At 43.5% G+C, this 18,042-nt stretch overlaps 1 protein-coding gene across 1 annotated transcript in view; it reads left to right on the forward strand.

Annotated features, from left to right (window-relative positions):
- LOC128438327 (GDNF family receptor alpha-2) overlaps nucleotides 1-18,042 on the forward strand; it is a 52,436-nt gene that overhangs the window by 26,920 nt on the left and 7,474 nt on the right. Inside the window, exons 5-7 of the mRNA XM_053420855.1 lie at nucleotides 11,208-11,320; nucleotides 12,372-12,512; nucleotides 17,142-17,284. Coding sequence (XP_053276830.1) covers nucleotides 11,208-11,320; nucleotides 12,372-12,512; nucleotides 17,142-17,284 — 397 coding nt within the window. The remainder of the gene's footprint in view (nucleotides 1-11,207; nucleotides 11,321-12,371; nucleotides 12,513-17,141; nucleotides 17,285-18,042) is intronic.

Below are 18,042 nucleotides of genomic sequence, written 5' to 3' on the forward strand. Positions count from 1 at the left end.
TGTGAGACTTATCAGCAGGGTAAACTTTTGGCTACTTTTTCCATTTCCCAGTGTAACAGATGATTAGGCAGCTGATACAAGTCAGTGACAATCAGAGACGGGACAGAGTTTGTGGGTTTTAAACATTTAGCAGCTGTTGCTATGGCAGACAAGAAAAACCAATACAATACATCAACTCAGTTCTCGTGCACTGATATTAATAATGTGTTGCACAATGTGATTAATATCCAGACAAAGGATTCATGTAAGTGTGAAAACATTTTGTACCAATTGTTCTGTTGGAGGTAGCATGATTGACACCAGTTCAAATCAGGCTAAATAACTATGCACACATTTCCTTGTGACTGGTATTTTTACATTACATGTAATTTGACTGACGCTTTTGTCCAAAGCGACTTACAATTATTACACTCAACATTTATGAGGGGCCATTTAGGGGTTCAGTATCTAGCCAAGGACACTTCGGCATGCAGATGGGGAGTGGGATTTGAACCGGCAATCTTCTTGTTGAAGAACCACCACTCTACCACCTAGGCCACACCGCCCACCAATATTTCAGTGGTACATCCCATTCCTCCTGTTTCTAGGAGGTGAGCAGCTTCTGAGGCTGAGCATAATGGTGAAAACCCAATTCCTCTCCACCGACACTAAATCCAACCTCTGCGCTGCTAAAGTAGGGAAACTATTGCCTCTCCTCCGATTTATGGTTGTCTTGATAATTACCTGCTTGCCTGCACTGTGTAATCTGTTTTCAGGCTGAGCTGCTTTCTTTGACCTTTAGACCCTCAGGTGTCTGCTGTGCTCCTCCTGATGAAATAGAACGTTGAAGCTCATTATCTGTGGCTCTGTAATGCCCCACTGAGGTCAACAGCTCGATGAGCGCATGCACTGGTACAGTACGGACACTCGCTGGCCAGAGCAACAACAGGCCAAAAACCATTAAGCAGTCACACGTGCAAACGCACAATCGCTCTACACACAACCACAACGAGCTTGAACGTGACTCTAATAACCCGGTGTTTCAGAGCTGCACTCGCCCCCGGTGAATAAGTGCCACCATGCAAGCGAATGCCGCTACAACTTAATTAAAGTCAGTGCTGGACTGAGGCTGCTCTCTGACAGGTGATGTTATCCTGCCCAGAGGTGTCTGCAATCACCGCCATCACCATGTGACATATTCCTTCTTGTCCTCTATCTGGCCCTGGAAGAAGCACTGATTGTCCAATTCATTTGATTGGATAATTTATGAGATATCGCAGTAACCAGCACACTTGTTCTCTTAATTTACTCTGCACCTTCAGTGTGTTATAAAAGCAAATTGAATTTAAAGCTCATTTGTCATGCTAATGGAGACAAAGTCCACAGATTAGGGTTTTGTTTTGTGCAATCTCTGTGATAAACACAATTGAACAGCTCGACAAAGAGCCCTCCCCCAACTTTTTAAACACGCAAGTCACAGCACCGCTCAAGTACAACACCAGGAAAAACTTTCCCTGGCTCTGTTCTCCGAGATGCATTGATAAAAGCAGGAGGAGATCATTCGACGACAGGTCTCAGTGCCCTGGGGATGCTTGTCTGACTCTTACTCCAACAGGGAATACCCAGCTTGCATGAACCCCCTTTTAATTTCAACACATGGGACGGGAAAGAGAGAGAGAGAGAGAGAGAGAGAGAGAGAGGAAGAGGAAGAGAAGGAGGGAGAGATAATGAGACATGGAGCGAGAGGGAGGGGAGCGAGGGATGGTCACACAATCGATGTGGGCCGTAAAGCTACTGCAGCAGGTTGGAGGTCAGTGGTTCGGTCACACAGTTATGGATCAGCAGACTCTGCTGGCCATCTCAAACACAAGCTTTCCTCCCTGCAACACATTCTGATGAATAACGGGTCAGGGATCCAAACACGGCCTAGTCAAAACGGATTTAAAAATGTACAGTCGCCTATTTCATTTTTTATTTCAGACCTCAAAAGGCCAGCAGTTCGTTGCTTTTCAATGTAAAACTGCCTTGAATTTACTTTTCGGACTGACACTGTGAGCACGCTGGATGCCAGATTGGCTGTGGATTCACCTTTAGAGACTGTGTATATTTATCCAGGTGGAGTCCAGAGCTCAATCAAAGAAAAACTAAATATTTGAAAGGATTTCAAATATATAATTTTGGCTTGGGCTTAGGTGGCATATTGCACTGGAAGATTTCATTATCTTTTTAGTCTGCGTGCAGGTAATTGTTGACATGCTCTGGAGATCTAGGGACTGTGGTTGGACAGAAAACAAGTGTTAAATGGAGCAACTCTTCTTCCTTACACCTGGTAGTTCTTCTGCTGAAGTTATTATATTTGTTCTTTCTGTAATAATGTCATCACTTCCTCTCCTCTCCTCTCCTCTCCCGTCCTCTCCTCTCCTCTCCACTTCCTATCCTCTCCTCTAATCTCCTGTCCTCTTCCTCTTGTCTCCACTCGTCTCCCTCTTCTCCCTTCCTCTCTCTGTCATCTCCTCTCATCATCCTCTCTGCTTCTCCACTCCTCTGTTCTCACCATCTTTTCAATGGATCCAACATCTATTCATTAGGGACTGCTGAGTCCAAACTGTGACAATAGGCTATATTTAGATCTGCCGTTTTTGTGTTAGTATAGTTTGAGTATGTGTGTGTCCATGTATAAAAATGCAAGCAGAGAAAGTCCCTATACATCTCCATGTCAGTTCGTGCAGCACAAGCCCTGTGCAGCCGAACCCAGAGAGCATTGAGTAATATACATGTACTGTATTGATTGTCCGTGGGGTCAATGCAGCATTTCTATCTTTGATTTATATCTCCTGGTCTCTGGGTTCACTGGGTGCTTTTTGATTGAGTTCTTTGGCCACTGGTTTTCAAAGTTGGGTGCTGAGAGACAATCGATCAATGTACAGGTTTAACCTGACCCAGTTAAGGAGATGTAGCCTACCAGGCCGCCTTTGCTTACAGAAAACTCAGAGTATTGCACTCTCTCTCTCAGCAGATCCACACACACACACACACACACACACACACACACACACACACACACACACACCTGAGAAATCAAAACTTCACTAAGGGGGAACAGTATAAGGAGAATAAGTGCCCAGATGGCATCACCCTGTGGCCTCTCAGACAAAGCTTATAGAAATCCGGATGATATTTCACTTTTGTCATCAGTTTTTCTCACTTTCACTTTCACTCTCACATGCACACTTGCAATTTCGCAGTCCTGCGAACATGAGGCCTCTTAATGTATTCCTTGGTCTCTAATTCCTCCCTAACCACCTGTTCACACATATGGTCAGTTCTCTGTGGTAAGCCAAAACTTTAATGAGCAACCCAGACTAAGATAAGGAAAAAAAGCTGCTTCGGAATATATTGCTCAATATGTTTAGAGTGATTAGAAAATAAGATCATAATGCGTATGTAACAATGGAAATTCAACCTCCTATATTAAATATGTATATGTGAACGAGGTGTCAACAATCTCTGTCTCCCGTCACCAACACACTGACCGTCTGTCAGCCTGACCATCAGCAGCACCGGGAGAAATCCTACCCAGTTTGGTGGCCGGTAAAACATCCATAAAGATTTTACAACGTCTTCGGCAGGCTTGCAGGTAGACGTACCTCTTTCGCTGTGCTCATTCACAAAACATGCATACAATTCTCGACTGCAAGGGTGTCATCGCCAACTAGGGGCGGTGTGGCCAAGGGGGTAGAGCGGCCGCTCTCCAACATGAAGGTTGCCAGTTCAATCCCCAGTCTTCCCCATCTGCATGCCGAAGTGTCCTTGGCAAGATACTGAACCCCTAAATGGCCCCTCATGAATGTTGAGTGTACTTCAAATGTTAGTCGCTTTGGACAAAAAGCGTCATCTAAATGATATGTAATGTAATGTAATGTAACCGAGCTGGATATGTGTGTTGTGTGTTGCTGACCAACCCGCCTGGTAAAAATTAAGTGTATCACATGTTAACTGACAACTGGAAAATGCAGGTGAATCACCTACTGCCGAGGAATAAATCTTAAAACAGCATGCAGATGAAGCAAGGCCTGATCAAATGACTGATCATCTCGTGTTAACAAAATGGCCCTTACATGACGGAAGCATAAAGTCCCACACACATAAAACAGCTGCGGCTACTAAAAGTTTCTGTCTCCCTGCTTTTCATACAACCCGTCAAACTGAAGTGTCTTCTCTGGTCGCGTTAATCTCTGGTTTTGCAAGCAAAGCATGTGTCAGTCCGTGACCTTTTTCCTCGCACATATGTTACGTGCGTTGGCTTTGTTGGAGATTTGCTGGGCTCACTGGGCATACTTGTGAGCAGCAAATGGGGTGAGAGAAGAGCAAGAGAGATGGGAAGAGACGTTTTGAGAGGAACTGAAACTAAAGAGTTGTGCGTTTAATTCCAAGGCATGGATTAGTGTATGCCCATTTACTTTCCTAACTGTAATCTCTAAGGGAACATGGTACAGCGGAAAGCTGCAGTCATTACCGACTCGACCCCATCCTTTCCTCCAATGGTACTGAATCTATTATTAATGCACACATTATCAATACGGCTTCAGACGTATCTACAGAATGGTCGATGTGTGGTTTCGAATGTGTCAGTTAGGACCTGTCCGTTCACTCTTCATCATTCTCACTCTGAACTACTCTTTGTACTTAAGGAGTCAAAGTGAGTCAAAGCTGCAGCGTGTACCTTCCTTTAAAGCTTCCCCGCAGAACAGTTTGGTATAGGACTAATAGCTATATAATTACTGGTAATAACTGTTTTGCAGCCTGCTGCTAACTCTGTCATTTATTCAGGGACCGTCCATCCATTTGTTTGACGTGTACACTTTGTCTGGGGGACGGCTGTTTGCCTTGCTCAGAGTATTTAGGGAGTTCAGATAACCTTGAATAATCTGCTCAGCCATTACCAAACAGACAGTACTGGGTTATGTGCGCGGCACACTTGATTTAGCATTCATCCCAGTGACATAACATTCAGTAGGGGGCGTATGTAAGACATCTGCAGTGGGTGGTGCAGACAGGAAAAAAAAGCAATGAGTAAGAGAAACAATGGATTACGAGCCAATTTTCTGGTCACCAAACAACGAACAGTGCAGTCATCTATAAGTAAGTGTTTCAAAATGAAACAAAATGTGGGCAGATTAGATCAAAATGCGAGTTTAGGTTGTTGATTGTTTTTGAGTTGGACCAACCAGAATCCAGAGATCCGTCCCCAGATGTTTGTGACTGAAGCAGCTTTCAGACATGAACCAAACTCTGGATAGTTTCATGACATGCTCGAGAGAGGCGCTATGTGAGAACGAAAATGCCTAATAAAAACTCAGAATGATAATGTCTGAATGAGCCCATGTGAAGAAATAGCAGGAGATCCTCTGGAGGATTCATCGCAAGTGAGTGGGCATGTTGATGATGTTTCTGACACGCAGATAGATGCAAAACTGATAACAAAATACAAACATCTCAGGATTTAAAGCTGCATGACAAACGTGGGAGATGCCGACAAAGAGCCTTTGGTGATATGTCATGTACTGAGCTGCGTTGCGTGCTGTTAACATTTCTAGCAGAATTTTGATGACGTCGTGCCTCCTGCTGTGCCACCCCCCACCTGAACGCACCAGATTTCTTTGCTTCAGCATTTTTATATGTGAAAGGCAAACTCAATGGAGTTCATTCAACGGAGCCTGGAGTGACTGACCAAGTTTTGGGCGTTTCCCCATTGGTCATTGCTTTTTCTTAAGGAACTGGCGAGAACTACCTTTCCTCAGGAGGTCGCACGATTTATTGACTTTTCAGATCCCTTTAGTGAGTTATTTTCTAAAAGAAAAACAAATCTAGCAACTTTTTGGACAAACCTCAGTAAACAGCCAGCAGTACTACTCTGCAATGGAGAGGGACGTCTCCTCTCTTCAGTTAGTGGCAGAGAGAGAGAGAGAGATGGAGGCTGTGCGTTGAGTGAAAGACAAATTATGCTTTGACAAGTTACCCTGTGGAGCTTTATTAGTGAGCACAAATGTCCTAATCAGATGAACTGGACTATAAAGGGACTATAGCCCGCCAGCTCCCCTGTAAAAAGTCCATGTAATGTCTGAGTGAGCCGATGTACAAACAGATAAAGGACTGAAACCCGACACCTGGCAGAATGTAAATTGAACGCAATCGCTTCATGAATATGATAATCGGCTTATTGTGGGTCCACAATATTTTTCAGCTACATCCTCAATTTCATCCACTCACCCTCCACGTTCCAGCCACATTCTGGGTTTTGACCCTATACTTGTAACTTTGGATTTTCTGCTAAATAATGCAGAGGTTCTGTCAGCTGACATTTTTTTGGTCTCGGTTTCAATTCTCTGCTGAGTAAGCGGGCGAAAGGTTGTGTCATGTGACAGCAAAGCTAAACTGCCTTGTGTTTTGACTGAATGCCATCTGTCCACATTGCCCTTTTACAGTATTGACTGGGAATCCCAATGAGTACAATGCTGCCAATGAGGCAGGCCACAGTCAAGGGACAGTGAGGAGAAAATAGCTGAGGGTTAAATGCGCAATCACCTCCGACTAAGGGGGCAACACAGACACGTCTCAGGGTCAAGAGCAGACATTTCGATGGGAAGGCAGAGCAGATTGCCATCATAGCTGAACAATTTGTGAGAAAATAAAAAGGTGTATTTTAGTCGGTAGAAAAACATTTCTTTGGCAGACGTTATAACCTTTTATTAGAATATATTCATAGCGCTCCACTGACAAGGTCAGCGCTGTTATTGGGCTTTTCATACAAATTGTCATGATGTAATGAGCCGTGCTGCACAATGCAGTGTCAAAAGAGAGTAATGTTAAAATATCAGCTTTGCCAAGGCACATTGTTTGCTGTGGCAGCCAAAGTCAACACCTAATGACAAAAAGGACACACAAGGCTGTCGAGTCCTATTGATCCAACCAGGGTCAAATTCCCTCACCATGAGTTTGCAAATCAACACTTGAGGCTGCAATGAAAATCAGTTTGTACGAGAGTGACAGGAGGACAGTAATAGGAGGGGACAGGGGAGGAGGGGACAGAGGAGAGGACAGAAGAGGACAGAGGAGAGGAGAGGACAGACGAGGAGAGATAAGGTCAGACCTAAACACAACAGACACAAAAGAAAGGCGCGAGAGGTAAAAGCGTTGCGGGGCAGAGCGGAGGGAAACATCTTTTGTTTTCCTCATTTGCTTCATGTAACTTCCATTATGTCGGCAGCTATTGTGTCATGCTTATTGTAATGCTTTCTGCAGATGAACGAGAGATATGGTTTTCTAAAGCCTCTCTAGATGGAAGACTGAGGCAAGCGATAAGAGAGAAGAGCCGTAATTTCACATTTAACAGAAATTATCATGCGTAGAAGTCATATTTGTAGACGGAGCACAGAGGGGAAGTCACTAAACCAGATAGGACTCTCAATAGACTGCGGTTTTAATGTAGAGAGGAAGCTCTTAGAGGACTCGGGAGTCTGATAACCATTTTTTCCCCCTGCTGCCTCTCCTCCTTCATAAGGAAATGGTTTCCAAGACTGACACTCATCTGATTTGAGTCACATTGTTTGTCATGGGCATCAAGTGATAGGAATAAGAATCCATATAAAAAGCCATTAGTTTTCTATTACTGCCAAGCTGGATGGACAGGCACTCAGCGCTCAGCCAAATCACTGTGTTTAAAGTGTCAGGTTGGATGAAAGAAGTCTACCTCTGTGGGGGCTCCCGTGCCACTTCCCTGGGGGCTGAGTGGCTGAAATGACCATAAAACTCTGTTGAGCTAGACAGCCTGTAATTTCAGCAGCGAGTGGCGCTTCGCCGAGGTATAATGGAAAGCCCTTGGACGCCATGAAATGTGCTGCATCCTGGTTTTGGAACACCATTGTCTGAACACTCAGGACACCTCTCTAAACTTTAAATTACTGTTTTTAAGCCGTCATTGTCTGAAAAAGCTCTGCTTCTGAAAAAAGAAATACCGTTCTTGTTCGGTTTCTTAAAAATGTTCCGTGGTCTTGGCCTTTCTTGCAGAACTCTAAAGCTCAGATTCTTTGTTAGCATCAAAGTAAAGGAGCCTTTGGCCCTAAGAAGATAGAAAAATGGAAAATGTGTCTCTAAAGGTTGCTTTGTATAGGTGCAATAGAGTTGCTCTCTCCACCCTGCCTGTTGTATCTTTTTTGTATCATATGTGAATGTTGGACAAAAGTGCCTTCTTTCTCTGTGAACACACTGAAGGTGGATGAGTGCGAGCTGTGAGTGAGGAGGACAGTGTGTGTTTGTGTTTTTCTTTTGTGAATTAACATCAGGCCCTTTATTGATATTTGTGTGTACATGTGTTTGCGTACTTGTGTACTCGCTCTATCAGTCGCTCCAGCCATGCTGGAGCAAGCTTATGTCCCGTTTTCGGAAGCGAGGCTTTCGATGTGTTAGTAGCGTGTCACGTCGAGAGTCTCTCTGGGTGATTTGATAGGAGGGCGGATGGAGATGGAGTTGGAGTAATGAAGTGAGTCTGAGTGGGGTTTGCTGCTGGAGGCCCAAGCTCATCACACTACACTGGCCACCATGGGGAAAGAGAGAGACGGACCGACAGGAGATTGTTACCTCATCACACCACATTACCCCTGAGCTGATTCTGCTTGCCTTCTTATTCACAGAGTCAGGATGCAGCAGAACAGTTTCGGAGGCCAACTCATCCCAACAACACTCTGTTTCTGATAGACTTCTAGCATGACTCGATATGTTTCATGCACCCTCCTCTCTGAGTTTCCTGAGAGACAAAGTCGTTGAAAGCAATAGACTCATGCAGATATGGGCTCAGTGTCATTACAATGCATCTCATCTAATCCAATTAGGCACAAAGTGATGAGTAAGAGATCAAGCATCACCTCTGTCGAACATATAATAAGCAACACAGCTGCAATGCATATTTAAAGACAAGGCACTATTTAAATTTATGTGACAACAACATTCCACCTATTTAGGCTGTTGTGTCAGCTCTGTGCAGCTGTCAGCACTTTTTTAATTATGAATATCTTAGTTAGTGCATTAATGCAACGCTGTAGATGTATCCAACAAACTTTCTCACTTAGGTGTCGAGATAAACAGACAAGAAGTCACAATGAATCTCTTTTGAAAAAATGTATTCGTTAAAAAAGATATTTAAAGATGCTGCATCTGTGTAGTGTTTTAAAATGAGATGGTTATCATATCAAGTTTGAGACACTAGAATAATTACTTATCTGAAAATTGCCTTCAACAGGTAAAGATATTGTTTTTCCTTTTGTGAACTGCAGTTTTTGTCATGGAAGAAATCAGAATATACCACAATGGCACTCAGCAGAGCGCACACCTCGGCCAAGGACCAACAGTCACCTTATGAAACTTAATTGAAATTCCCGATTTCTATTTGGATCTGCACCTCATTGCACACACTCATAGTTGTATCAGTTCCCTTCATTAAGATCTATGAATTATCCTGATAAATCAAGGAAAATGTTGCAGAACGCCCAATCTCACAATGTTGAAAAAAAGAGTATTTATTTAAATGATCCTGCTTACAACAAAGAAACTCAACACAGACAAAAACATAACCTCCTGATTGGAGGCATTAAATATTCTATTGGACGGTAAAAATCACCTGATTCGGGAAAGTGAAAGACATAACGTCTGAGTTTGGCCTCGAGACAAAAAATGTGGTTGACATAATGCTTTAAAGGACATCTTTGAAAATGTCTGTATTCACTTTCACATTGATAATTACAAGAGAATATTGATACCATTCTCCTGTGTGTTACATTAATCTACAGACAAGATAGATTTCTTGGCTCACAAATGGAGATTGGAAGCTTAATTATACTCGTATTCTGTCCAGAATACCAACATTATCTACATTCACAGTCTTGATGCTAAAAACTATCTATTGTACATGATGGTATTTCTCCCAAATATTAAGATATCCCAGGATACAGGCAGTGGCCTCCTGACATCACTGGCTTAGATAAATCCTCGCACTCTGGCTGGCATCTGGATGGCGCTTCAATTATTTATGGCAGTGTCACAATTAATCAGATAATGATGTATTGCTATTAAAATTCACCCTCACGTCACTTTGTAAAAAAGACAGTGAAACAAATGACTCTTTGAGAGACTGAGAAAAAAGGAGCGGGCCATCAGAGCAGCTGTCATCAATGAGTCAACTCAAACTCAAGCTGCTGTTTATCAGGTAGCACAAGTTGCCCAAAAAATTCAGTCGTGTGTGTGTGTGTGTGTGTGTGTGTGTGTGTGTGTGTGTGTGTGTGTGTGTGTGTGTGTGTGTGTGTGTGTGTGTGTGTGTGTGTGTGTGTGTGTGTGTGTGTGTGTGTGTGTGTGTGTGTGTGTGTGTGTGTGTGTGTGTGTGTGTCTATATGTGTGAGCGCACATATGAGTGTGTGTGTGTGTCCGGCATGCTTGTTTGTGTTCCAAAAGGACACTGCTGCCCGAGGTGCGTTTGAGTACCTTTGAACTTAAGGCTGAAAAAATTGGTCAGACCAGGTCAGAGTGAATGAGTCATGACAGAGGGAGAGGGAGAAAGCGAGCCACTGAAGGAAGGAGAAGAGAGGGAGAAATGTGCAATGGATTGTGATTCACTTAGTGGGCAGCTGTGATGTGAACAGTACAGACAGTCCAACTTTGCACACGCTACTCCCAATAAACCTACTTAAGTGGATTAGCAATGCCACCCTGGGGGCCTCCGCAGACTTAAAGCTCTTATCACAAACACACACCGAAACAAAAACATACTATCTTTATCAGCTCCCTGGCTTTGTGGGGGGAAAGTGTGTTTGGGTGACAGTCAAGATGTCTGGGATATGCAGAGGAGACACATGATATTATGCTCATCCTTACATAAATGCCTTTCCTGTGGGTTTTATGTCGCATGCTGTGAAAATAGTCAACATCAGGAGACGTGAATGAGACCTGGTTGCTATTTAGGACACCTGTTGTAACGTCCGTGAAACAGATGTTGCATATACTGTCCCAGTTTGAGGCTAGTCGCAATTGGCAGCTGCGCCCGGCTAAACAGCGTGCCAAAAAATTAGGTCTGGCGCTTTGAATATGTGGAATATGTACGTGATCATCTGTCGTGCGCTTTGAGTTTCCGACCCCGCCTCTCATCCTCTGTCTGTGCTGTCCTCTGCTGTTTGCTGTTGCAGGTCTCGGCTGGCTGATTATCTGGTGAACTGCTGGACGACGGCGCACACAGGGACCACCTGTCCCAACCAAGACAACCATCAGGCCTGCTTGGCCTCCTACGCGAGGCTCATCGGTCAGTGCAGCCGCGGGTGTGGGGGTGACACTGTGATGGAGTGGGGGGTGGCAGGGAGTGAATGAAGTGGCAGGAGACAAACAGACGCACTCTCTTATCCCCACATGTCACAGTCATTTTCTAAAACTTCAGATACACGTTGAGCTAAAGAGTGATGGTTACAGGGAGCGGGAGACGGTGTGACAGCAGCCTGTTGTACCTTCATTTTTATCATGGCGGGCAGGCGGCGCCCTGCGACTCCGTCTTCTTCCCTCCTGGCCTGATAGTTCCCCCCAGTGCACTGGACATCAGTTCACTACTAGAAGTAATTAGGCAGTGGAGGCACAGAGAGTGTGTTTACTTAATTAAAACACTTGATGACCATCTGTTTGCTCACAGTCGATGTTGCTCAAACAATGTGCACAGACTAGCTCGTGCATATTTTCCAATCCCAGCCAACTGTTCGATAACAGCACCGCGGTCATGTTGCGGCAGCAGTTTGCAGTGTTTTCGAAATGCAAATGTGGATGAAATAAAAAATAAGTACAGTGGTTGCTGAAGTGTCCATATTTCAGGTCAGTGGCTCCCCACCATGTGTCATAAATTGTGCAGTATGAAGTGATAATATGTAATAGTGTTTCCCGGATTTCTCTGGAAAATGTTACACAAAGTGCATCTAACACCCCTGACTCCACCTGAAAGCATCAACACGGAAAAAGTAAAATGTTTTAGTACAGCAGGACTATATTCAAACAGTACACACACACACAAACACACACACACACACACACACTTCCTAAAGCACCCACTTTGAAAATATTCATAATATAATGGCCTCTTTACATCTAAAATTAAGCATAACAGAATGCTTCACCACCTTCCCATAAATTCAAACAGCACAAACTAATTCCTATGACTAACGTCTTGTTGTCCATTTTATATACTATTTGCAATGGATGTAGTCCATTATTGTCCATTAGTGACCCATAACTGTTTGTCCTAATGTCTCTCTCTCTCTCTCTCTGTGATTGTGTGTGTGATTGTGTGTGTGTGTGTGTGTGTGGATGCATAGGGACCGAAATGACTCCCAACTATGTCGACAGCAGCTTCTCCAACTGGACCATATCCCCGTGGTGCACCTGTAAGGGCAGCGGAAACCATGAGGAGGACTGTATGGACTTCCTGCGCTACTTCACGGAAAACACATGCCTAAGTGAGCCATCTCGACACACGGATACTCTGCATGCAGTGCAAATGTGTTTTGTAACTGATAGGGCTCCAGCAGTCATGCAATATTGATAAGAGCACGAGCGTGTGATGCGGTAGTTACTCTTGCTGCCATGTAAGAGTAGACTGAGCCATGAGCATCGATCTAATGCAACTTTAATAGTTTCATGTCAGATTCTGTTTTGAAATGTTTTGGAGCTCCCCCATGAGATGGATGTGGATGTGATGGTGGAGACTGAATGTGGAAAAAATGAGTGGAGGGGCAGTAGGTGGGCATTACCAGCTACTTTAGACCTCCAAAGGCCCTCTGATCCAAGTGCACGGTGCAAGTTGCCTCTGGGATTCGTCCTAACCCACTCAATTCAACGGCAGAAAAAAGAGGGCTGCGGCAGGCAGATCGTTCAAAAGGTCTCATAATTAATCATGTGGTCATGTGGTCAGGTGGCGTTGTGGCTTGTAATAGCCAATAAAGTAATCAGTGTGACATTCCTTTTGAAAGCCAGTTGTGTTTGCACATTGGTGTATTGCCGGTATGATCGTGGACGTGTCAGTCCAGAAGAAAAAGCACAGCTCTGCAGAAGAAACAGTTCTACCGGTCCGCAGAGAGAAAGAGCTTAAGCAGACCATCTAGCGTAACAGCAGGATTCCGCTAAAGCTCCCTGAGGTGAAGCAGGCGTGAGAGGAGGCGGAATGTATGCGCATTGTGCAACCGCCTATGAAGGTGCATAATACTTTCTTGATAAACTACTGTGCCACTGACTTCAGAGAAGGGTTTTTGTTGGTCAATCACACAATCGCCGTCTGCTAGATAGCAACGTGCCAACAATGTGCCTGACCACATCTCATTGTCAGGCCGACAAGCCCATGGGCGCAAGTGTATTTGCTATTTTAACAACGTAGGCAGTGGATAAGACGATGGCATCTAAGTGGGACAGAACCAGGAGACTGGCCCCTGGTATTACATTTTCAAAAGAAAATGAACTTTTAATTTATTCATTTCATTTAAATTGAACGTGAAATAATTTATAATTTACTTGAGTTGGTTATTACAAAGGAGGAAATAAAGCTGCAGGGATTAAGAGAAAAATATTTATGGATGAATGGACGATAGATGGATATGTGGGTTGAAGGATGGATGGATGGACGGGCGGAGGGAGGGATGAATGGACGATAGATGGATGAGTGGGTTGAAGGATGGACGGATGGATGGATTTCTCTGCTTCACAGTTTCAGCTTATCCACGGACAACCCTTTGCCCAGTGATTAAGTTGAAATTAAATGTTCTTAGTTCTTCAGACAGGAGTTATTTCTTATCAGTCCTCGTCCCTCCTCCGGGCGAGATCTGCCCAGACTTTAATACAAAAGAAACCATTTGCATGTCATTTTCACATTCAATCCGAGAGCGTTTAAGGGCTTATTCCTTTCTGGAGAAGAGTTTTATGAAAAGGAACAGATCTTGCACAAATGAAATAATAGGTTAAGCTAAAATACATAACATCTGTACATCTAATGCCTAACGCGCGGAGTGCAGCATGACAGAGAGCGCTTACCTCAAACATCCCTGTGATTTTTTTCTTTCACTGTGGAGTAAAAATACAGACAGCTCCTTCCTTGCTATGCCGGAGCGAGCAGTGTCATCAGCGCTACAAGACACCATTGCCTTTAACATGTTCCATTGTGTGGATAATGCTTTCAGACCATTTCAATAGATTGCTGGGGTACCGTTTTAGCTGAGTGTGCGGGATGAGGGATGAGGCTGGGAGCTGAGGAGGCGTCTTGAAAAATAACACAAAATGCTGCATCTCCTCTCTGCAGTCAAGCAATAAACTTCTACACAACAGAGAGAATAAAGTATATATACATGTGTATGTAGATACGTACACTTATACGTATCCATATGTATGTATATACTGAATATATAGGTGTGTGTTATACTGTATATATACATGTGCGAACAGTTTGTGTGTGTGTGTGTGTGTGTGTGTGTGTGTGTGTGTGTGTGTGTGTGTGTGTGTGTGTGTGTGTGTGTGTGTGTGTGTGTGTGTGTGTGTGTGTGTGTGTGTGTGTGTGTGTGTGCGTGAATATACGTGTTTGTTGTACTGTTTATGTAAATAAAAGGATGTGAATGTATACGTGTGTGAGTGTGTGTGTGTGTGTGTGTTTGTGTCTGTGTGTGTGTGTGTGTGTGTGTCTGTCTGTCTGTGTGAGTGGCAAATTATCCTTCAGCTCCCCATATCCCGCATCTTTTTTCCATTAATCCACAAACCAAATCACACACTGAAATAAAAACCATGTTGTTCATGTTCTCATGTTAACTTACAACTTCAATTGTCGTAAAAGAAAAAAATTAATTTAGAATAGATGGTTGATTAAAATATGTGAGGAATCCAGAAGATATTACTCATACTTATAATCCAAACATAGTCTGATGCTTGATTCCTCGATCCCTTCCCCTCCTCATCTTGTTCTTTCCTCCCCTATCTCTTATTCCATCTGCCCCTTCAGGTAGGGCAATGCAGGCTATGCCCACGGGTTAAATGAAAAAACTTACCCAGAGTCATTAAAAAAATGAATTGCCACTGGCAATGAGCTTAATCACTCAGCGGAACATTTGGGCACAGTAAAACATTCTTTGTGGAGGCCCTCGAGCCAACTGCTTTGATTTATGACTTTATTCCCCCATCTTACAGCATCTGTAGAGGGATAGCTAGCCATAGCCAACGCTGATAAACAGATGCATAACTTCCCATGTCTCAGCACTACTTCACCAGCTCTTCACCACTCTCTGTGCTTTTATTCTCCAGCAGCAGCCGAAACGCCAGTGTTGCTGAGTAGAATGCGAAACCTGAAGGGTTCTTTTGTTTGTGCAAAGTGTGCAAGTGTGTGTGTGTGTGGTTCGCTGTATAGTATGCCTTACAACACTGTGTAGGTGGACAGAGATGTGAAAGCTATGTGGCCATGCATTGGGATTACTAAAGTGTGTGTGTGTGTGTGTGTGTGTGTGTGTGTGTGTGTGTGTGTGTGTGTGTGTGTGTGTGTGTGTGTGTGTGTGTGTGTGTGTGTGTGTGTGTGTGTGTGTGTGTGTGTGTGTGTGTGTGTGTGTGTGTGTGTGTGTGTGTGTGTGTGTGTGCCCCCGTCCATCCCATTTTGCATGTGTATTCCATAACTATCCTATCTTCCCTTTGTGTGGTGGTGGGAAAATGCCATTTGTCCTTTGTTTGGGAATGTTTTGAATTTGATCAGTAACATAAATCTATTCAAAGTAATCTCTGCATGCTGACCTTATAATGGAGGTGGTTGCCAAGCAATTACATGCCTTGCCTTCTCTCCGGCTGAACAAAGAGAAACAAGCCTCATGTTTTAAACGGATGAGCAGTGAAAAGGTGCTCAGCCCCTGTTTTACCATATCTAGCTGAAAAGCTGACTGAACAGGGATTTATCACATTTTTGCAGAGACTCACACATGCACCTTGACACACAAAATGACACGCATGCGTATACACTACATCTGCAGGCGCACACACCAGCACTCTCTTCTGTTTGAGCTGATTGATTTGCTACTCATAAGAGATTCATTTGTACATAAGTGTACAACTGTCGGCAAACAAATTGGGGTTCATCATCTCAAGAGCATACATTTTGCCCCACTGTTCAGTCAGCCTGTTTCAATTTGACATCAATTGTTGCAACATGATTTTTTTTAACTGGGCCATGGAACAAAGTCTTGTGTATTCAGTTAATGTGTGACCGCAAGATTAATTTATAGAAGGATAATTAGTGGATAATAAACATGTTAGACATTCTCTTACTAATTTCACAAACGTCTGTCTGCGTGTGGAGTGCATATCTTAATTTGTCTTCAAAGTAAAGGCACAATGTTTATTTTGTAGATGTAATGCTTTTATTTTGAAAAGTTGTGAACTTGGGTCTGAATATTGTGATGATTGCCAAACAGAGCTCTGAAATATCAGTTATGTAATTTATGAAAAAATAACAGCAGTTGAGTCCATCTTTCAAACTTATATTCAAGCCACACACATGAAACGTAAAAAAGCAGATTCTGTTTTATTTTTTATGAAAAACACTGACCATCAATTTTTGATAAGTTTTCTAACTTCACTCCGCACCATAGACTGTTTATAAAAAGCTCTGCACACTAAGCCCAGCACGGTGTATGTGAATGTATATTGTAGAACTGTTTGAGGAGAACTTACTACTGACAAGGAATAATTCTGAACGAGCTCCAGAGCATTAACATGGGGCAAGAGAACATCCCATTCAAAACAAACAGGTTTAGAATGGCACCGCACCAGTTCCTCAAAGCTTGAGCAGCAGTGACAGATTTCACAAGTAGGCATTTGATTGCTGTTTTTGATTAGTTTGACGAACGACTCTCAGGCTTACTGACAAAGCAAAAAAAACAGAAAGAGTTCCTCTCCTTCCTCTTCTTTTTCTACTTCATTCCTCAATCCCTCTTTGCCCTCCCTCGTTCCCTCGTGGCCAAAGATTGGGCAGGAGACCAAGAAGTTGACTTAGAGCTGTCTGTCTGTTTGCTGGCTTTTTCGCAGGGATGGCAAGTTGAAAAACAAATGACTTTATATCTCTGTCCCTGCAGGAAGTGCCATCCAGGCCTATGGTTACGGGATAGATAACATGCAGAACAAAAGCGCGCCGGTCCCAGGCCCCTCGGCGGTGACGAAGACGGGATGGGACTGGTCAACGGGCACCTCAGAACCTCCATTCGTCGCCATCTCAAAGGTAATAGGTTTGCACTGATTGTTGCATTGCAATTTATATGCAAAGTGTAACGCAGATTCATTATTTCCTGCCCGCTCGACAATCAGGTAGGCTTTTTGAATTAAGGGTGTTAAATCCTGAAGTCTGTCATTTTATAGGTCGACCCACTGTTTAAAATTTTAACCGATATGATTTGCGGTGGCACAGATACACCCCCTACATTTTCAGCAGTTTCTATCAAGTTCTTTGCATAAATTTGTTCAAATTGACCCATTACAAGACGGACCACAAAAACACTCCTCCACTCTCCTTCCGTGACAGGAGGATTTTGTACAGTGGCAAAACCATAACGCTCAACTCTCTGCGCCATTCATATTCACATCACATTCAATCTCTTTGATTGTTAAAGCAATTGGCACATCAGAACATACACTTTATGATAAGAGAGTTCATGCTACACCCAAGATGATGACATTTGGTTGAAATAGTATATTTCTCTCGCACACAATGACGCATTGAAAGGAATTGGGGGTGGGGGGTTTAATCTGGATTAGAGGTTCTAAAATACTGGCCCAGGGCCTGTTCTCTGCTGAATGCTGTCTACTCTGAAGACTGCAGTCAACTCTGCCATAACTGGGTTCACCGCCTGGATCAGGAAAAAAACACACCACTCTTTGCTGTGCTGCAACAATGCATGTTCATTTTCTCTTCAGACAAAATGTGAAAAAGACAGAAGCGTATTGTCCGTCACAAAGACTACCTATCTCTGTCTCTCATGA

This window comes from Pleuronectes platessa, chromosome 4 (genome assembly GCF_947347685.1).
Source record: "Pleuronectes platessa chromosome 4, fPlePla1.1, whole genome shotgun sequence".
Taxonomy (NCBI): domain Eukaryota; kingdom Metazoa; phylum Chordata; class Actinopteri; order Pleuronectiformes; family Pleuronectidae; genus Pleuronectes; species Pleuronectes platessa.